General features: G+C 49.3%; 6 protein-coding genes across 6 annotated transcripts; 4 read left to right on the top strand and 2 right to left on the bottom strand.

The window, feature by feature from the left end:
- Nucleotides 1–199: 199 nt before the first annotated feature.
- Nucleotides 200–1,627, top strand: L3040_009027 (uncharacterized protein; the record flags this gene model as incomplete). The annotated part of the gene is made up of 1 exon (XM_007297796.2): nt 200–1,627. One exon carries the CDS (start codon nt 200–202, stop codon nt 1,625–1,627), a length of 1,428 nt encoding a protein of 475 aa, XP_007297858.1.
- Nucleotides 1,628–1,938: 311 nt separating this feature from the next.
- Nucleotides 1,939–3,246, bottom strand: L3040_009026 (uncharacterized protein; the record flags this gene model as incomplete). Its single annotated transcript, XM_066155810.1, has 4 exons — nt 1,939–2,076; nt 2,169–2,292; nt 2,489–2,810; nt 3,144–3,246. 4 exons carry the CDS (start codon nt 3,244–3,246, stop codon nt 1,939–1,941), a joined length of 687 nt encoding a protein of 228 aa, XP_066010098.1.
- A 1,346-nt stretch (nt 3,247–4,592) lies between these two features.
- On the top strand, nt 4,593–5,079 carry L3040_009025 (uncharacterized protein; the record flags this gene model as incomplete). The annotated part of the gene is made up of 2 exons (XM_007296161.1): nt 4,593–4,807; nt 4,935–5,079. The coding sequence occupies 2 exons, from the start codon at nt 4,593–4,595 to the stop codon at nt 5,077–5,079; spliced, it is 360 nt and encodes a 119-aa protein (XP_007296223.1).
- A 3,670-nt stretch (nt 5,080–8,749) lies between these two features.
- Nucleotides 8,750–10,869, top strand: L3040_009024 (uncharacterized protein; the record flags this gene model as incomplete). The annotated part of the gene is made up of 3 exons (XM_066155809.1): nt 8,750–8,807; nt 8,891–9,636; nt 9,718–10,869. 3 exons carry the CDS (start codon nt 8,750–8,752, stop codon nt 10,867–10,869), a joined length of 1,956 nt encoding a protein of 651 aa, XP_066010097.1.
- A 920-nt stretch (nt 10,870–11,789) lies between these two features.
- Nucleotides 11,790–12,357, bottom strand: L3040_009023 (uncharacterized protein; the record flags this gene model as incomplete). The annotated part of the gene is made up of 3 exons (XM_007296159.1): nt 11,790–11,867; nt 12,001–12,151; nt 12,320–12,357. 3 exons carry the CDS (start codon nt 12,355–12,357, stop codon nt 11,790–11,792), a joined length of 267 nt encoding a protein of 88 aa, XP_007296221.1.
- A 2,237-nt stretch (nt 12,358–14,594) lies between these two features.
- On the top strand, nt 14,595–15,473 carry L3040_009022 (uncharacterized protein; the record flags this gene model as incomplete). The annotated part of the gene is made up of 3 exons (XM_007296158.2): nt 14,595–14,892; nt 14,944–15,029; nt 15,087–15,473. The coding sequence occupies 3 exons, from the start codon at nt 14,595–14,597 to the stop codon at nt 15,471–15,473; spliced, it is 771 nt and encodes a 256-aa protein (XP_007296220.2).
- Between the last annotated feature and the right edge of the window lie 6,159 nt (nt 15,474–21,632).

Here is a 21,632-nt window from a genome sequence, read left to right as displayed (position 1 = left end):
GAGGGAAATCTGCTACTACTGTCCCTAGCTAATAGCCCTCAACGATCTCTGAGAGAATCTCACCCTCGCTGCATGTGAGATCTATCGACCGCCGCATACTACTCGACGAAGAATTCCGCGCCGAAACTCTGATACCCCGGGAATTAGTAGACTTTAAAGGACTTCAAATCGTCTTGGACGGGCTTAACTCGCCAGGACAATGGTCCCCTCCTCGAATGGCATTGTCCAAGAATACTGGGAGCCGCTCAATCAAAACGGAGATCGCCACAATGCGAATCTTCTGGCGAAAGTAAAACAACAAATATGGGAAAATGGTATTGTTAAGCCAAAAGGAACAACGGTTTCCTGGCACTCAAATCCAGATATCGAGAAGCACCACTTTGGGCATTCTCATCCTATGAAGCCCTGGCGTCTAACTCTGGCAAAGAGCCTGGTCATGTCATATGGGATGCATGCCGCAATGGATACCTATGTCTCGCGCCAGGCCACCAGAGAAGAATTGGAAGACTTTCATAGCGAAGATTACCTGGACTATCTCAAGACAGCGAAGGTAGTCTTGCCAGATGATGACACACCAAAAGATTTCAGTCTTGGTGGGACGGATTGCCCAATTTTCGAAGGGCTTTTCAATTACTGCTCCATGTACGCGGGGGCCTCAATCGATGCAGCTCGTAAACTCTGTAACTGGGAATCAGACATTGCCATCAACTGGTCTGGCGGATTGCACCATGCTAAGAAAGCCGAGGCCTCGGGCTTTTGCTACGTGAATGATATCACCCTTGCCATATTGCAGTTACTTCGGACATTTCAGAGGGTCCTGTATATCGATATCGATCTTCATCACGGGGATGGTGTGGAAGAAGCTTTCTGGTCTACCGATCGGGTCATGACACTTTCGATTCACAAATACGAGGGAATGAATTTCTTTCCGGGCACTGGTGACCTTGACCGGACTGGTCCAACCGATGAACGCAACCCAGGTGCTCATCACGCGGTCAATGTCCCTCTTCTGGACGGTATCAATGACGAACAATACATCTACCTCTTCAAAACCGTTGTTCAGGAGTGTATGGACAGGTTCCAACCCGAGGCAATTGTCCTTCAGTGCGGTGCCGACTCACTGGCAGGTGATCGTCTAGGCCGGTTCAACGTTCAAGTCGAGGGCCATGGAGAATGTATCAAATTTTGTAAGGCCAAAAAGGTTCCACTCTTGCTAGTTGGTGGGGGCGGCTACACTCCAAGGAATGTAGCAAGAGCGTGGACAAACGAAACCAGCATTGCCATTGAATGTGGGCTGAACCCCATTATACCTTTACATACACCTTACCGATCTCACTTCCGCCACGAGACAATATTCCCTACGCTTGACCAGGTCCTTGGAGATCCTCGTCCCAACAAGAACACCGAGAAGAAGATCCGAGACATCATAAACTCGATCAAGGAACAACTCCAGTTTGTTGGAATCGCTCCGAGCGTGCAACTCCAGAACATACCACCCGATCTGTGTGGGATGAAAGAATCTAAGGACGACGAGATCAGAGAGGAGCATGAGAGGCGCGAAAGACAAGAGCATGAGAACTTCAGGCGCGAGCAGGAAGAGGGCTTAGGCGTCCCCATGGAGTTCTGAACATGGGAACCAGTTATTTTTTCTGCCATGATACCATAAGCGAGGCGTTTCAGACGTGTACTGGGCTAATTGCCAAAGGGCTTGGTTTATTGTGGACTCAGTATGTCAAATAATTGTTAGCGCTAAACCAAAATTCTCACCTTATCTTTTCCGCTGTTCTTTGCACCTGTGAGTTTGATCATTCTCATTGGTATCTACCGTTGTCAATTTTTACTCAGTAACGCCTCTAGCCCATTTCTAACGCCACATCTCCCCTTCTGCGTACCGTCTATGTCGTCTCTCTGTAAACAACATTCTATCGCTGACTTCTTTCATACTTTCCTGCTCAACGGCACGTCACCATTCGTAATCCTCCTGACAAATTCCGGGTCGGGATCGTAAAGCATGACGTGGAAGTGCTCGACCGAATGGATTGACTTCAAAGCCCTCCAGTTCTTGAACCAGATCACCTTCAACCCATTCCCCACATGTAAGCACGTATTTGCTTAGCATAGCATAGCATAACATAGCATAGCGCAGCGCAGCAGGGGCTTTGACTTACATTCTCCTTCCCAAGCACATCCACAAAGGTCCTCTGAACGAAGCCCTGGAGCGCACACCTCGCCTCGTCGGTCAGATCGTCTGTCTGGGGGTCATCTTCCAGCTCGAACTTCGTCCATACCACCCTAGATGAAAAGCCAGGTCAGTGAGTGACCCTAGTCTGTATAAATGCAATTCTAGTTTTGAATGTCGCTCAAAGCATCTAGCTAGGCCCTGCTCTCTCTCTCTCTCTGTCTTCCCGCCCCGCTTTCCCCCACCCGGGTGTAAAAAAGAGAAAAGAGAAAAACCAGCAGCAGCAAGAAAAAAAAAAAAAATACCTACAAATGCACAATCCTCTCATCAACCCCGTACGGCCAATCATTCCACAAGATCTTCACGTCGCCCTCCCTCTCGAACGGCGCGACGCCGCCGCCGCCGCCCTCGGCCACGACGGGCAAGGCCCAGCCTAGGCGCTCGCGGACCACAAAGTTCATGACGCTGCCATGGGTCTGCTGCAGGGCGTGGCTGTAGGCCAGGTAGCGGCGGAGGTCGGACGGGACGCGCTGGAAGGCGGCGAGGGCGTTGGAGGCGGTGATGGATTGGACTTGGGGCCAGGTGAGGCGCTGGTATTGGGAGTCGGGGGTGGAGAGGATGAGGATGTCTTCTGTTTGGGGGAGGGGAGGTGAGCGTGATTTTTTGGTTGTTTTGGTGGATTTGGATTTGGGGTTTGGGGTTAGGGGTTGGGGTTGGGAGCTGAATGGGTTGAATGGATGGATGGATGGATGGATGGTGTGGATATGAGGGCTATTGGGCTATTGGGAGTATATTTGGGGATTGATGACATTGGGTTGGAAAGGGGGTGGTTTATGAGCGCGGCTTTAGCGAGGTGGGTTTGTTTATGTTATGTTAGTACCAGGCTCGCTTGACCAGTCGAACACTTGAACACACACTTGAACGAGCGTGGGGGAGTGGGGGGGGACTCGATCGATCGACGTACTGGGCTTCAGATCCCGGAGGAAGACGGGACATTCATCTGTGCGTTCGGAGGGGGGCACGTTGACTTGCCAGTACGGGAGTGGCAGCAACTCGGCGCTCCCCATGGTGGGTTGGAATCGAGTGGAGAATCTGATCTGGGGACGTGTGTATGAGCGGTACGAAGTACTTCGGAGGTACTACACAGATGATTGATGAATCGGAGGGGGATTGGTCCCTTACAGTGTCGGTATATCAGCGATTCGGTACGACGTTGTCTCACTTTACATATGTAAACGGTTATTTGTGAGACAGATCCCGTTACGGGATTTGCTTCCGGGCTCGGCTCGCCTTTTCTGCAAGCAAAACAAGCAAAACAAAGCACACAAACAAGCCTTTAGCCGAACCGAACAAAACTCTTACGTACTATAATCATGCATTCCACGCAGCCTTCTAGAAGATCGTTAACAGAGAGGACTGAAGACTACACGGAGACGGTCTACGAGGAATGAATAAATCCGATCTTGGATCCTGTACGGGCTGCGTACCTGCGTTACTCACAATCAACGCGCGCTCTAGATCGTAGCCAACTCGGCCCCATCCGGCAGCTAATCTCCGGCGCCGTGAAACATTTTTTGACATTCTTCTCCGGAAAAGTTTTTGCTTTGCTTTTGCTTTCCCTTCCTTTCTGGGTGCATATTGTAGGTTTCTCGGTAGGTCGGGACGAGTACTACTAACGCAACCTGGAGAATACAGGTAGGTATAGATGGATGGGTATCCACCCGTTCTTCCCCAATCTGGATGTGTCGACCGCGGCCTCTCAGGTGCCCCTTCATAACGTAAAGTAATGCAAGTGCGCTCAAGGATCGGGGATGGGGGATGGGGATGGGGTTTGCGAATCCGAAGTGAGTACTCTGGTGAGGAAGAGGAAGAGGAAGAAGAAGAAAAGAAGAAGATGAAGAAGGAAAAAAAAAAGGTAGGTTTATATGGTGGGCGTTGAATTTTCTTTCGCATGCTCATCTTCTTTCTGTGGTTTTTGAATCGTGTCACTTGTGCTCTCATCATCTACTCTTCTGTATACTGCGGGGAGAGGAGAGAATAGAAGGGAGGAAAGAACGCCTCTTACTTCTTATTTTGACTTCCGAGTTTGTTCATCTAGTACTCGCGTTGATTCACGCACCTAATCGATTGTCTGGTTGATTGATGGTCTTCTTCAACAAAACGAACTACCGGGAACAATCCATTGTTACCTGTAAACCAAACAAAGCTCTTGACTGAGAAGAGAATCGCAGCCTGCCTGCGCTCTTTGGTCCCGACCCATCTCGATCTACAACGAAACAACACAGAGCAACGCAGCGACGATAAACCGCCTATCGGACCCGACTGTACGAGCCCGCTCCCAAAACACTCACGGCACTCAAACATCCCTCTTGGATGCGTATTCCTCGACCAGGAACCCGCCGACCGCAGAGAGATGGGCAAGCCACGCAGAGAGCCGTACGTCAAGCGGCCCTCGCCGCTCGGAAAGGTACACCTCACACGCCCCATCTCGCAAGCTCCGCCGACAGCAGCAGGCGATCCCATCTTCTGGAAACGCTTCTCGGTTGCGGTGCGCGAGGCGGAGAATGCGGACCTGGAGGGCGGGAGGAACGATTCTACGAGTACGATTGAGTTGAGGAAGAGGTCGGAGTACGTCTATACCCTCCCAGTCTATGCCTGCCTGCCTCTCCACCGTTGGCAGCATCCGGCGGTGGCGGTGTTTGGGATCTCGGGGGGGTGGTGGGAGGATGGAAGCTAATGCGTGCGTGCGTACCAGTCCCAACGACTGGCTCGCTCAGCAGCACCAGAAGAAGCGCAATTGCCGGTACGTCTGCATGGTCATTACGCTCCTGGTCGTGGCACTGGTCACTGGCGCCGCGATAGTGGGATGGTGGTTCACGCAGGGCCCTGGGAGGAAGTAGATGATGGGAAGGGAGGGGAGGGAGAGAACAATACTTATTCAGTGCGATTGATACCGGATGAAACGATGGATTTCGTGCATGAGAGCTACGTGCGGAAACACATACCTCCTCCCTTCTTGGACGGATCATCGCAGATATTGCGGCTATTGCAGCTGAGCCGGAAACCATCTTGAAAGTGGATTGGCATCGTAGCACAGTGGATGGATGGATGGAGGATGTTGAAAGTCGACATGGCATGAAAAGCCTATGGACGAAGGGCCATGTATCTGGGACGGCCACTGGGATACGTGACACAGGGAAGAAAGCTGCCTTGGTGCTGGCTGATGAAGATGAAAGCCAAAAAAAAGAGAAATCAAAAAAAAGAAAAAAGAAAAAAGGAAGATATCAAACATGTCCAATTGTCTGTCCCACTCTTTTCCTCTGGGTTGGAGCGGAGCTACGGATAACCAGATACGTTTGGGTATGTTGACATGTTCTGAAGCTCTAACCTCAAGGCTTCTTGGGCCCGGTGTGCTTGCACTGTAGGCAAGAAGGCAGCCGGCAGCCTGCGCGCGCTACCGAGTAAGAGGACCAAGCAGACATTCATCCATTCCAACTACTACCAGGCCAGGCTTTGAAGATGACCGACCGTTCCCACGGCCCAACTTGGGTTCGTCGATTGGTCCGAAGTAGGTAACCAGTTTTCCATTTACAGCTTGGTATACTAAAACATGAAATGCAACCAAGTACAGTCAGTATACGCGACTGGACAGACACCTTTCGCAGGGCTTAATTCCTATTTTAAATAACACCATATCGAAAGCTAGCTTCTATCACTCATCACGTACTTGATACTTCATGGGTGTTATTGTTTATATAATTGTTACTTCCTGTTTTCATTTCATTTTATTTTCTTTTTATCAGGTCGGGGTCGGTCTGAGAAATGCGATCTAGCTAGCTAGATAGCAAGCAGGCAAGCAGATAGCAAGCTATATGGAAACGCCTCGTCTGTTTATAGGTGCATTTATTTATCTATACCTCTCGCTACCTATCGATTCCTTTCTCTCCTGCTTGTAGTTCGCTGGCTTGAAAGTGTTCTTGTGTGATGGACGGACGGATGGACTTTGGGGTGGGCTGTGCGTATCTGCGGTGTGTATATTGGTTGATTGATTGATTGATGGCACTGATGCTGAGTTTTTATCGTATCGTTGGCGAAAGGGATAGATGGCTGTTACTTCTTTTCAATTGAATTTGCGAACTTGCCAATGGAAGAAAAATTGCGAAGAAAATTGGCTGAGAAGAGCGGCCTGGATGGACTGAGTACTTGTGTTGGCTGGCATACATAGCGGACGTGGAGGTGGAATTAAGTAGCACTCTTTTCTTCTTTTTCTTCTTCTTTTTCTTCTTCTTCTTCTTCTTCTTCTTCTTCTTCTTCTTCTTCTTCTTCTTCTTCTCTCGTGGATTGTTTAGACCTGCTGTATACGCGCAACAAAGCCCTTTTCACCAGGTATCCCTTCTACAAATACGCTCCCTAATGGAATAAGAGTTCTTCTTCCAGAAGCTGGGAGGAAAGGGGAGGCCGGAATATTGCTCGGAAGGAATTGGCAGGAAGAACACCAGAGCCTGGTACATACCTCGATATATTATCAGGCCTACGTGCTAGTGGAAATTGAGGCGTGAGTGCAAGCCGGTAGGTGTATCTGTTTCCTAGGTACTGTGCATATATTCGGGGCCATGGCAAGGTTTTATCAAGGGGCTTGGCTTGAGGTTTGAGGCTCTGGATATCGATAGATGAGCATTTATTCGGTAGCATTGGTGATCGCTTGAGTACTGACGATTGTTTCTGTCTGTTGGGTACTGTTAGAAAGATGCGATGTGGGATGTTAGCCAGAGGGACCACTATGTGGAGACGTCGATGGTGCATATGATATACACGACTGTCTAACAGCCATTTGAAATAAAGTAACAAGGGATTTTTGTGAGAGTATCTTCGTTATGAGAAATAATAGGTCATGAGTACATAGTGAATTCTTTAGCAGAGACGTGCTCCGGCAATCATAATGCGGGGAGAAGGAGATGCTGGCATTGGTGCTAAGCGATCTCTCGCTTCTTTGTTTACTGTCAAATTCTGCTCATAAACCCCCTCGTGGGATCTAATGGCTGATTGGCTGCACTCTCACCAGGAGAGGATCTCACCTGACGTTCAGTTTTTAATATAAATATAGGGATCCCGCGTCGAGATGCGACGGTCGCTTGGTGAGGCTATGTACGACTTCAAATTTGACCAGATCGTCTTTCTCATGGGGGCGGGAGAAAGGCGCGAGATCCCTCTCAGCGCCGTGTCCATGCAGCCCTCTCGACAATGAAATCCGCCACCTATATAGAGGTTCCCTTCCGCCCATTCTTCAACGCTACCTCTGCTGACTTCGCGATGAGGTTATCTCCTACCGGATCGGCGGAGATGCCTTCATTCGGATGATTGTGCTTCCAAGGCAATATGTTAACGGGCCGTATCTCGCTCCAAACGGCCAGGCTCCCGAGACACGAGGTTGAATCATCTCCATGTATTCAAATGCTCTACCGACTATGCCCCCCACCCTCGATCCCCCGCTTGGCCCGTCCACGTGTGAGAGTACAAGAACGGGGCCCTTTGTAGATTATAGCGGCTCCCAATGAACCCGGCATATATATTAGATGGAACGAGAAAAAAGAATATATAATTTACTCTGGACACTCTCCGTGAAACGGAAATACTGGAAAAGAAAAAACAAAATGGAACGCGAGCGAACCTTCCCTGCATGTATCCACCCTGATGAATGTACGCCGTGGCGGGTGGCGGCCACCCAGATTCACTCCCAAATTCTCTTGCAACCAGCACTAAACGGATAGGCGGATGGCCCCTAAACGGCCATTCCATGACAGAAGAATCCCCTTCTGGTGGTCTCTGGTGGCCCGACTCCTGTAGGAATATGAATGGATGGCTTGGCCCTCTGATTTGGCCCTCTCCCCGATAGCAGACTCCATCAATTCATCAAGTTGACGAATAAGTTAAACGAAAGGTGAAGTCGACGCGCCTGTGATTCTTTGCATTGACACTCGTATTTGCACTTCTCTTCTCCTTCCCATGCGCTTCGCTGGCATCGTTGGCATCACCTGATCTCGATCCTCCCCCCACCCAAGAAAAACCCGCTGGTGATCACTGACCATCGACTCCCACTACCATCCACGACATACATGTAACTCTTCGCCCCGAGGACAAAGAAGTCCCATGTGAGTAGGTGAGTAGCTGAGTAGCTGAGTAGCTGAGTTGGTGAGTAGCTGAGTAGCTGATTAGCTGAGTAGGTGGGTAGCTGAGTAGACGAGGCTTACCAGCAAGGTTACAAGGTCGTTCCTGCCCTCTGGGTGGTCTTCGGAAGCTGTTCCTTGAGGTTATTCCGGCCCGAGACGCGTCTTCTCTTGAAGGGAAAAGAAACTAAACAGCGACTGGATTCTTCGTCTTTCTTCAACCCAAACAAGTCTTCTCGTGTTCTCCCACAATACGCATCAACCCCATCCGAAGTCAAGGGACATTATCTTACGTCTCTGACAACAACCACAGGTGGTCTGAGATACCCGTCCACCGTCCAGAATCTGCATCTAGCAACGCGCGCTGCTGCCGCCTCCGGGCTCCTTTGTTGATTTTTTTCTGGCAATGGCTTACAACGAGAATGTCGAGGCGTTTCGCGATGTCGAGTACCCTATGATGAGAGGTCAGAACCTCCCTCCATCCGTCCATCTCTGCCTTCCCTTCTCCAAAGATAGTCAGGAAACACTTGATACTGACCCGCAGCAGGCAAGGTGTATCTTGATCATGGCGGCACGACAATCTATGCAAAGTCCCTCATTGAAGACTTCTCCCAGAAGATGATCCACAACCTGTATGGCAATCCACACTCCGCCTCAGATCCAGCCATGCTCTCCGGTCACCTGGTAGACTCGATCCGCATCCAAGCACTCTCTTTCTTCGGCGCAGATCCTGAGCACTTCGACCTCGTATTCACCGCAAACGCAACTGCAGCTATCAAGCTTGTGGCTGAGGGTTTCCAGGACCTGGCGGCTAGCAACCCACGATCACCTTCGTTCTGGTATGGCTATCACAAAGATGCGCACACTAGTCTTGTTGGAATCCGTGAGATGACAGACCAAGGAAATCATTACTGCTTCACTAGTGATGATGAGGTAGAGGATTTTTTGAATGGCAAGGTTGGCCCGACAGGAAAGCTGCACAACACCGAGGTTCTGCCCGCGTTGTTTGCCTACCCAGGTCAGTCGAACATGACTGGACGACGCCTCCCACTAGAATGGACTCAAAGACTTCGCCAATCCAATTTGCAATCACACCAGAATACTTACTCTCTCCTGGACGCCGCCGCACTGGCAATGACGACCCAGCTTGACTTCAGCGATCCAGACACCGCACCAGACTTTACCTCTGTATCCTTCTACAAGATATTTGGCTTTCCTGACCTTGGAGCTTTGATTATCCGTAAGGACTCCGGCCATATCATGAAGTGGAGAAAGTATTTTGGTGGCGGTACGGTATGTCCAACGCTCCGCTCTGCCCCTTCTCATCCATTCCTGTGGTTTTGCTTGGTAGACATGCGACTGACTTACACCAAGGTGAACGCTTTGACCGTGATGCACGAGGCTACAGTACAGCGAAGAGATGCAAACCTGCATGACGGACTGGAAGATGGCACTCTCCCTTTCCACAGCATCATCGCATTGGGCTGTGCCATTGGGGTACATCGTAAACTTTACGGCTCGATGATCAATGTCTCGCAACACACCTGCTTCCTCATTCATCGCCTTTTCCATGGCATGAACCAGCTGACCCACTACAACGGCAATCCTCTCTTCAGAGTCTACTACGACCCGGAGAGATCAGCTTATGGTGACGCGAAGACGCAAGGAGCCACGCTCGCTTTCAGTGTCTTGAAGGCTGACGGAACATTCGTCGGCCACTCTGAGGTAGAGAGCAAGGCCAATGAACGAGCAATATATCTGCGAGCTGGCGGTCTATGTAACCCTGGTGGGATTGCGAGTTATCTTCAGATGGAGCCATGGCAATTCAAGCGTGCCTGGTCTGCAGGTCACCGTTGCGGAGACCGCCATGTCGAGGTGATTAACGGAAAACCAATGGGTGTTGCCAGAGCCAGTATTGGAGCCATGACGACCATCTCCGACGTCGATGCACTGCTCGCCTTCTTTGACGAGGTCTTCGTGGAGAACCTTGATCTGGTGATGCCAATGGCAAGAGCAGAGGTGTTGCGCCATAAGAACTTCGCAGCATTGAACATGAACCTTAGAAGTGATAGTGGGATTGGTTCGGTAAAGAATCTCGCTCGGTTCCATGTGCCAGGCCAGATCAACGCGCGGAGGATGATCAGTTCTCCGAATCTGAGAGCTCCGGTGCAGACAGATGGGCGTATCTACCTTCGACCCTCACTTCACGAGCATCGGCCGAACACTGGTACGACCTACGCTAGCCACACGAGTGTAGCAGCACTTGCTCATCGTCCGCCTCCCTTATCGTACAACGGAAACTTGCAGCAGCAACGAGCAGACACAGCTCGGACCATGATGGTGCCAATCGAGGGTTTACGATTACCCGAAAGCTATGATGGAAGCTTTAACGAGCATGGCTTCAGCAGAGAGTTCCACCCGTTGATGCAAAGCCAAACACAACAGCAACTGAACGTGGACTCGCAGAAGGGACGCAAGAAATTCAAATTCTGGAAGTGCAAGAAAGCGACGAAAGCACGCCGATGATGGGAAAACTCCAGCAAGGCTTTTTGGAGCAAGGAGTGTGGTGTTGCATGAGAATTACTTTTGTTGAGATATGTGATGGATGACTTTGGCATTTTCTGTGTGGAATAACGGATTTCACTAGAGGAGTTTCTGGTGTTGGGCGACGTGCAGAAACATATAGGGTATCCGCTCTGTTGGTTGGTAGTGGCAGAGGCTAGATGTGGACAGATGGATACCTAGCGTTGCATGACTTTATTGCGCACGTACAGTCGTACATCAGCTAAATTCGGTCGGAGTAGTTGCATACAGCAGAGATTCTCGTGTCAAGAAATGATACGTGCCTTATGCCTCACCCCTCAAGCTTTGGTGAAGCTCACAAACTAGGTACGTAAACAGACCTGCGCAAGCTGGCGCAAATGGGCGAGACAAAATGCCGGCACTACACATTTAAGATAGCGCCAGGCTGTCTCAAAGGGAAGTATGGCAATGTCCAATTGCTGCGCGCGCGCTCCCTCGACTCTCCTCATACAGCAATACAATATGTATACACAAGACAGGACCCGACAATATGGTTGCATCCTCCGGGCTCCCGAGCTTTCATTCCGAAGACAAGTAGCCCGCCTTCCTCCTGCAATTTTTTTTTTCTTCGGGTGGCGGTCGGGATTGGCGTTCCGATGAGTAATAGTAGTTTTTTTGCCCTTCCCTTCTTCCATCCTTCCCTCCCACCAAAGAAAAAGATAGAAAAAGACGAAAATAACACCGTACGCCGTGCCCATATCTGCCTTGCCTAGCCTTGCAATGCATGCTCTTTCCTCTATTCCTCTCTCTCTCTCTCTGTGTGTGTGTGTGTGTCTGTGTGGGTGTGGGTGAATTTCTCTCTGTGTCTCTCTATCTATACTGTCCGGAAGGATATGTATGTATGGTTGGTGGTTTGGTTTGGTCTACGAGAGGGTTATGGCGCCCCGGCGGTTGTCGCGGATGTGGAGGAGGGCTTGGAAACCGCAGCCTACGAGGAAGAGCTGTGAGGAGGGTTAGTTAGCTTGAGAGGATTTTTTTTGTTTTGTTTGGGGGGGGAAGGGGCGGAGCTCGGTTTGGTAGGTTTGGTAGGTAGGTAGGTATTGAGGGTCATAGGAGGGGGAGAAAGGCACGTACAGCGTAGACGACGACGGCGGAGAAGACCGTGGCGGCGACGGCGGCGCCGTCTTCCGGGTCCTCCATCGTGCCGGTCATGGAGTGGTGGTTGGATTTGAAGAGGAGGCCGATGACGGAGAGGATCACGATTGCGAAGCAGGAGATCACGACGCTGCGCGGCGCGGAAGAGAGAGAGAGAGAGTTAGCTTAGCCTGTGCGTTATCTCTGCTCATGGAGATGGAGGAGCGCTTTCGGGGGGGTTTTTTTGGTTTTGAAAGCTCTGGACCTTTGGACTTTTGGTTCTGTAGGAGAGGGAGGATGGGGATTCGGACGGACGTACCATGACCATGCTTTCATTGCTCCAACGATGGGCTTCATTTTGGCGGGTTTTTGAGCCTGGGGATTCTTGGGAGAGGGGGTTGCGGGTTAGAGGGCTACTAGAGCCTTTGAAGGGGGTGCGGTGGTGGAGGGTGGACTTGTTGGTGAGGCGGCTGGAGATTGATTGAATGATGAATGGCCTTGAGGTTGAGGCTGAAGCGTCCAGTACCTAGTGACGGTCGAGTGGGAAGGCTTGGCATAGCAAGCACCACTTGGCGGAAACATTTTCAATCAATGCTGTAATATTGTATCGATTCTCCGCCTCTCTCCTCTCTATATGTTTTTTGGTAACCAGCTTTACATCTAGTCATGCTCTTCCTATCGCTTAATTGCAAGCTGGAAGACATTCGGAAAAATATTGGTATGATGGTACATGCACACGAGGTGTTGTTGATCGAGCCTGCGTGTATATCCAAACCTCCCTGGCGCGCCGCAGTCCCTGCATTTGATTCTCGGAGTCATTCAAATCAGGATATTCATCCTCAGCGAGTCGAAGCTTGGATGGCTAGGGTGGTCCACCACGTTGGCTTTTGTCCGCCTGCTTTCAATGGTTCCTCGAGACGGTTCCCCACCCAGCATTGGTGCTCTGCCCGGCCTAGAGCATCATGCTCGATGCCTCTGACAATTTATTTCGTTTAAATATTATGCCAATTAGCCAAAGCTCCTCGTATCTAACGTTGGAAATTTGGCTATGCCGTCGGAAAGATATAGCTCGCGAACTTCTTGGACTGCGCGAGACTCAGAGACAACCCGTGCTCTGAAATATTTCCTCATCTGTCTGAGCTCCAATGAGTCGATGGACCCCGGGTTGTGCCACGGAATCCTGCATAGATTGCTTTCTCACGAAGTCTCCGCTGCCGAGACATGGTGATGTTCTGAATGTTGGGCGTTCGGAGAATTGGGAGATGCTGTTTATGCCGGTTTTCACAAGTTCGAATATAAGTCTCGGCCCTCGGTTTCCGGACTGGAGGGAATTGGAAGGTCCTTCAAATGTCGAGATCGAATTTGTATGCCGCTGGTTGCGCAGTGCAGTTTCATACGAATGTAGAGGAAGGTGTGTAACGTATTCCTGCAAAGCTAGTGGCAAAGCCGCTCTGCTATATTCTAGACATGGGAATCGGCAAAAAGTCTTATCGTCACTTCGAAAAGCACATGGCGAAGAAAACCGTGAGAGTGTCTGACGGGAATGTGCTCTGAGGTTAGACTACCTACTGGAAAGTTTGGAAAGGATTGGTACTCGCCAACCTCCAGATTGGGTTGTGATATAAATAGCTTGGCATAAACAAAGAACAAAAAGTAGCAGGTACCACTTGAACCCCAGCAACTGTCAGCACCCTAGGAACTTGAAACGTCCTTGTCCGCATCTCCCAGGAAGAGATTTTCAAAGAAAGCTTCAAAACTCACTCAGAAGAAGCCCTCACGTGGTTCACAGCGCCGTTGGATGTCTACTGTACGTGCATTCCATTCCGGATGATGTACCCAGGGGCTCGGCTACGGGCAGAAAAGCTTGGTTCTCGGCTATCCAAGCTCAAAGCTTCCCAGCCACCTCAAGCCACTATTTCTCATTCCAGATCCATTCCAACGTCTATGGATGACGATTACAACGACAGTACTCGGTCATGATCAGATATCGGCACCCTTCTTTAAACCCATGACTATGAGAAGAGAGAGCAAGAAAAAACAAGGTGCATCTCCATGATGGAAAGAAATTCGAGAGCTAGCTCTCCCATAGAGAAGTGCCAGGTCGCATACACAGCGCATGCCGAACAATACGTGTGACTGATTGCCAAAGCAAGCGGAAAAGATCTAAATGAATGGCTGATCCATCCCGTGTCTTGTACCTGCATCGTTGGAAACATATCCAATAGCGAAGAAGGTGGCGCAGGTCTGGGTTTCCCTACGTACGTGACTTGTGCTCCGTAGGGTGAATACCCGTTTCCTGCCTATATAAATATATAAAGAGGCACCTTCAACGGTTACACAGTGCGAATTGCGCCTCGCCCGTTGCGGAGATTGGAGGGAACAAAGAAATCCCTTCCGTCACGCCTGTTGAAGAGAAGAGAAAGGTCACTTCCCTAATTAATTCCGTCAACGCCCACACCTCAGTCACACCTCCAGTCACACCTCAGTCACACCTTACTTCTCTTCCATTCTCCATTCTCCCTTCTCCATTCTCCATTCCCCCTTCCCAACCACACACTCCCCACCACTTCAAATTCGTCATAAAACAGCTCAAAATGCATACTCCCATCTCCATCTCCGTCCTCGCCCTCGCCTCGACTCTCGTCCTGGTCGTCGCCCAGACTAGCAACACCACGGGACCCGTCACAGGGATTCGAGGTAACGCAACCGTCGTCGAGAACAACCCCGTCGGAAAGGTCTATACTGCCGTCTTACCTGAGCAGCAGTTCAACAACCCCCAAGATCCACGAGGCAATGTCATAGGCTCCATCTCTGCGACGGCCAACCCAGATGGTCACGGAGTCAGCTTCACTGTCCAATTTGAGAACCTGCCAACATCTGGTGGTCCATTCCGTACGTTAGTCCCTCGTCTAATATTTCCCGAGGCCGACTAACAAAGACCAGTCTACCATATCCACGATGATCCGGTCCCCTCTGATGGCAACTGCAACAAGACTCTGGCGCATGCCGACCCGTTCATCCGCGGCGAGGTAAGCAGATCTAGACATCGGCTAGTGTGAGCTAAATACTCATCACATCTCTCTTAGACTCCACCCTGCGATGCCTCCCTCCCTCAGACCTGCCAAACCGGTGACCTCTCGGGCAAGTACGGCAAGATTACATCGGACCCCTTCACCGTAACCTACAAGGACGACTTCGCCTCCACGGTGGAGGGCATCGGCGCCTTCTTCGGAAATCGCTCCTTCGTGATCCACTTCGCAAACAAGACCCGAATCACATGTGCCAACTTCGCCCTCGCCGCCACAAACACCACCACCAACACCACCATCACCACCACTCCCAGCGCGGTCCCATACCCAACCGGCGGCTCACCAACCTCACCGACGGTTATCGGCACAGCCAACGCGAGCACGGGCGCCATTTCTCTTCTCCTGTCCCTGACAGCTGTCTTCGGACTCTTCTTCGCATTGTAACGAGTCACGAGCACCGAGTTATACAGACTACCGTGGTGGTTTCGCAATGAATTTGGCAGGGCGGGCGTTAAAATGGCACTCTAATAGACCTGGCGGAATCTGGATCGCGGGAGAATGGGGATGCGTAATGGACGGTGAGCAACTGGAGAGGGCGATGGTGCATGCATACAAACAGATGTAATCGTGAACGTGGAAGGCGCAGAAGCTACCACGATCCGAACAACCCTGCCTGAAATAAATTATTTGCGCATACCCGTTGGTCCTATGAGTTGTTCTTCAGTAAATTTTGGCTGATAAACATGACGAAGGAACCCAGGATCCTGACCGTGATTTGATTCTCTCGATGCCGCACACCAAGTCGGCTAGAAGCTGCGACTCTACAGTACCGGTACCGGTATTGGAGTACAGCTTCGGCGGTCAGGGCCACACTATCCCAGACCGAGATGGCAAAAACGCCAGACTGATTTACCCAATGCCGAGGGACATGGTTGCCAAATCTCAGAAGTCCAGAAAGACGAGCTATTGCCAGTACTTATCTAGTAATAATACCAGGTCATAGGAGGACGCAGTTCTGATGATGATGTGGTTGATTGACTTGTATTATTCTATCCTAGGACTACCGGTACCTTGAAGGCAAGTAGGGGGTCATTTGAGCGGTCCTCTGACCCTCTTTTATCAAAGACGGTTATCCGACCGTTTAAATCCAGTACTAAGCTTTATTCCAGAACGGCTTAGCTAATACACCGTCCCAATGAAAGGGACCGTCCTAGGGCCGTTCTATGGCCGTCCTCGTCCAGATTTTTTTTTAAAACAGGCTTATTAATAAGCTCGTTTCCTAAAAAATTTGAAATGGTTAAATAAATGACTCTTTTAGTAAGTATACAATTGTATCTAGAAATTGTTCTTCAAATGGAACCGTTCTACTAATCATCTGATAATATTCATGCCAAGATGTTTCTCGATATCGCTGCGACGGCTCATATATCAACGCTCTTGGATTTTTTATGATCGGAATCGATCGATTTAGTAAAAGTTCGGCCGCGGGTGAAGACCTCCTTCGACTACAGCAGGGGTTGCGTGGTAAGGGGTGGTGCGGTAAAGGGGAGACTGGTAAGTACGGTAGGTAGTAGAAAGGAAAAAGAGATTATTTGCTTACTAATTTACGTTTTCCGGAACGGTTTTGTTTTTTAAAGTTCGGGAACGGCCTTGGGAACGGCTAAAGACGGTCTGGAAATGGTCTTGCAACGCACGAAAACGGTCTTGAAAAACGGTTTTCATACGAGAAAAGACGAGCTTTCATACAAAACGGTCTAATCGATTAAGATGATTTTATGCTAGCTACGATTGAACTATTTTTAAATCGTTTGTTGTTAGATTTTATTCAATCTCAAGTATCGGCCTAGGGTGATCCAGCAGCTATACCAGGCTGTTGAGATCATCCTTAGAAGAGATGATTATCGGACGATCAGCTAACCGTCTCAAAGCTCCTGCGTTCCTCTTCAAGACTTCAAGGTAGGAATTGTTGGGACGAGGTTGTACCGAAGTACGGTAGGAACCAGTGCCAAGACATGTGGTGCGTGCACTGCCAAGGCTGGCCGGTGCGCCCTGCTCTTCTTTCACTCTTTACCGAGCAGCAATACAAGCTTTGAAGAAGAAAAGAAAATCGAAATAAAAGTAAAAAGCATGCTACTAGTAGATGGGATGAACTATCGAATCGTACCGTACCGCACCGTACCGCACCGCACCGCACCGCACCGTATCGTATCGTATTAGTCTTGGCTCCTTCTCTTCTCTCTCTCTCTCTCTCTCTCTCAAGGTTTTACTTGATAGCTTTGAAATGGATGGATGAATGGATGGGGGAGGAGAGGAGGAGGAGGAGGAAGAGAGTTCCATGGCAAATAAACAAGTAATAGCTAGGTTTGTTATCATATGGATAATGATGATTTGGTGAGAAGTGTTGGCGAGGGTTTTTAAGGTTTGTAGGTAAGGGTCGGACGTATAGTATTCGAATCTTTTATACTGAGATCTGTCCTGCGCGCCGCCTACTGCCTGGAAAGGTCGGTAAGATAGATAAGTCCGTATGTATGTATGTGTTTCATTCTAAACTGTAGTTTTTTCGTCCTGCTTTTGTCAATGTGATAGGCAATTGATATACATAACGGATGGGTTTATGAGTAAATGTTAGAGCTAAGCGAATCGACTCGGTTCCCCCCAGCATTAGCCTAGGGTATTAGGTGTGAACCGCGTCTGTTCCGCCACCTCGAGTCATCAAACCTCTATGACAAAGATTTCTGCGAGCCAACCTATCGTCCCTTGTTTTTTTTTTTCCATGTTAGTTTGTTGGTTGGTTTTTGTTTGCCCTCGACTCAAGGATCAAAAGGTGCGTAGCTGAGTGCAAAGCTTGGCCTTGATTTTCTTCTACTGGTTCTCTCTCTCAGAGCTGGCTTAATCAAGGGCGAACATGTGGGTTATTTTTGGTCCAGCAAGCGAGCTGGCCAGAGCAGAGAAAACGCTCGGCAAGATAAGCCCAAAGCCGTTCCTACCAATATAGAGAGCCGTTCTCTACGCTGAGTCCCCGTTTTTTGTGGATTTGTTTGTGACAGGGAGAACGAGACATTGGTACGTCAATAGTGGGAATTGACTTCACGACTCTAAGGGCCGTTTTGATGACCGGATCGATATAATTAATATTCTTCGACGACGCGTAGCATGATTGTCGAGATCTTATGCATTCTTTAAAAAGAAAAAATATAAAGCGGCAAGCATAAAAAGTGTTACGGCTGGAATAGAATAGTAAGGTACGGTAGTGCTACCTAAACGTACGCTTGGTAATGAGAAGGAAAGCCGAGGAAGGAAAGATCTACGATACAGGAGGGCCGAAGTCTTGTACCATGGGGCGGCCGTTAGTCTCGGCTGACTAATCCCCAACCAATCCCCAACCACGCCAAGGCCTGTCAGGACCGCAACAATAAGCTTTTGAGAAATAAGGAAAACAACTCTACTACTGTCGAGGCACAAGAAATATTTGGCCGATCGTACTGCGTATAGGTATCTCCGCGACGTACTACGTATCACGAATAGCTCGTGAGCCGCATATGCACTAACATGATCTACGGAAGTGCTGGAGGTACCGTAGTTCAAGTCACCGCCTCCAAACCGATGGCAGAATATTTCTCCACCCAAGATCGCCTTGGCCGACCCCCTTGCTAAGTAACTACAGTAAGTAACGAAGGTGGTGATCTACCTAACCTACCTTACCTACCCCCAGCACCTCGCCAAGTCTTTCGGCTATCGAGATAAGCCCTGTCTAGCGCTCCCTTTGATAGCCGAAGCTTTTACTTTATGTATTCTTGAGTGCCTCCAACCGATGCGGCTTAAGCCATCGGATACTTTGAAAAAAAAAAGCGACCACTTCAGACGGCCAGGCCCTCCTGACCTCCTGAAGGGGCGAAGCGCGGCCCCGGCGACGAAAGGAATACGTCCTGCGTACGGAAGGCCCTGCCTGGCGGTGAAGCAGAAATCGCAAGTACTACTACTACAGTAAGTACAGTACAGTACCTATTATGGCTCGACCCAAGCCCTTGGGAAGTCTGGGGTACTCCGCTCTGTAATTAAACAAGCCGTGCCCAGAGATCCTGCGATTGGTTTTCTTAGCCTGCTGCAAGATCAAAGACGTCAAGACAGCAGAGGGGAGGCTTGTCTCTCCCAACGTGAATAAATGTACGTAGTAGGTCGTCTTTTACGGCCCGATTCTCAGGGGTATAGCAGGGGGGCAAAGCAGGGGGTAGCAGTGGAGTATACAAAGGTTTTACTGAAGCCAATTGAAATACAGGCCACTCAACATCACTTATCCTCCGTCGTGCCTAACATCCTTTCTTTCTGGCTTACAATTCTGGTGTCTTCGATCCGTTTTCAATCTATCGATAGCCAGTACAATAGAAGTAGATATGAATCCGTGATCGAGTTCACCGATTCCTCTCTAAACAAGCTTTCCTACGCCTTTCGCTCCTTGCATACCGAAAGAACGACATATGCGCTCGAAGAAACTGCGTTCTGGAAAAGAGATAAATTTCGATTGGTTTACTACGCTGAATCGATCTCTTTTGAAAAGACTACGCAAAACTATACCCGAGGCTGAAGAACGCGATTCCCGATAGCTACTAACTACCATATCGAATCTCTATACGGACCGTCGCAGAGGCCTTACTGTATCAAGCCGCAATCGATGCTTAGGGAGGGCCAAGTCTATATCACTCTCCACTTCTACTACTACTGTACTATGAATATATATCGAAAGTATAAATTTGCAGGGGATCTATCTCACTTACCAGGTCTTAGTAAATCGATCAACCTACTTAGTACTACTATACTGTATACTGTACCATACTGTACTTGAGGATTCACTCAGCCTTGAAAAGTATCGTCGAGCTAGTACTACTACTACTACTCTAGTCCGTGCAATGGGGTTGGTTGATAGGGCTTCAAGCCACACCGCCAACACCGCTTTACGCTCTATAGAGTTGAACTAGATAGTAGTAGTAGGTAGGTCCGACGTGTCTTCATGGAGGGCCCATGGTACTACGTACTGCGTAAATACTATAGTAGAATCTCAATCAATTGATACCTACCCAGTACAGTACTTTCCTCTCTCCCGATGAGCTTAAACCCCTTGTATGCCTATTAGTACCTTCTGCTAAGTACTACTACCTATGCCCTCTGCTACAGTACAGTATACCCCCCGGAATCGGCCCGTGAGAGACCCAGGATTACGTACTACGTACTACTATAGTAGATACTACGTACAATTAGTAGTACCTATCTTAAAGAAGGGGAAAGTATAAGCTGATCTGTGCCAGACCTGGTCAAGATCTCTTGCAAAATCATACTTTCGATAGTATGTACTACTATTTACACTGTATACTTACTAGTAAGTCGATCGCGTTTAGGACCTGCCAAGAACCCGGGCGAGATTATGCTTTCGATATGTACTATACTACGTACGTACAATAGTACTGTACCTATTCATCGGGGAGGGGAGAGTGTGAATACACATGGAACCCCACCTGGTGAAAGCATATTTCCCTCGTCGAGCTCCACCGCCTCTCAGGTGTAGTATATGACGTATACAGTATGCAATTGATTTCTCAATATATATTTAAAAATAATTCTTAATGCTTTGTACGACAAGTCCTTTTTCGTGCGTTAACCACCGCGTGACATCGATCCGATTGCGAATCGTACCCTCAGACGGTGGATGCTTGAGGGATAGCTTTTAGAGCGTTCTTGAAATCTTCGTTCAAAGCGGATCGGAAAGTATCGAAGTTGCGTCGTGATAAGATTGATAGAAAGGAAAGGTTTCTAGATTTTAATCTTATCTTGATTGGATAGGCATTAGACCGTTTTTTACTCTTCGAAACGAGCTTTCTGATGGGCCAGGTCTGAGACGGGGATGCCTATAGGATGGCTGTAGGACGGTCTGTTTCAATAGGACGTCCGGTCGAGGACGGTCTACTAGCTAAGCTGTTCTTGGATAGAGCTTGGTTCTGATAACCATTTCTTATGAGGAGGGTCAGATGACCATTAAAATGAACAACCCCTACTTCCCTTTATTGTAGCCACTGCGAATTGCGGGAGTACTCGTTAGCGTAGACGCTAGCACAAAACAGCCACTGCGATTGTCGATCGTAACAAGGTACTACTACTACTACTGCTGCTGCTGCTACTGCTGCTGCTGCTGCTACTGCTGCTGCTGCTACTCCTACTAGGTACCGTAGCAATAAATAAATGCACTGTCGCCGGTCGGTCCTGTTGCTTCGCCGCCAGGCAAGCGAGCGAGTTCCACTCGAGTATTTCCTACCGATATACTTCCTTCGTACACCGGTCTCCCCGGAAAGCAAGGCCTTGCCTGCCGGTGAAGCAGAAATCGCAAGTATTGTCGCTCGACCCAAGCCCTTGGGAAGTCTGGGGTACTCCGCTCTGTAATTTGACGAGCCGCGTTCCGAGATCCTGCGAATCGCGATTGATTAGCTTTCGGCACATCCTTGATCTTGCAGGATGTAGCGAGGTCTAGACAGTAGAGGAAGGCACTGCTGATCAGCAAGCAGTCTTGTTACTGTACCAGCAAGCAGTCTCACTACTACTTATACCAGCTCCAGACAT

The sequence above is a fragment of the Drepanopeziza brunnea genome (genome assembly GCF_022702325.1).
Source record: "Drepanopeziza brunnea f. sp. 'multigermtubi' strain 214-2 chromosome Unknown ctg19, whole genome shotgun sequence".
Classification (NCBI taxonomy): domain Eukaryota; kingdom Fungi; phylum Ascomycota; class Leotiomycetes; order Helotiales; family Drepanopezizaceae; genus Drepanopeziza; species Drepanopeziza brunnea.
Note: the sequence above shows the minus strand (reverse complement) of the source record. Positions and strands in the feature narration are given on the sequence as shown.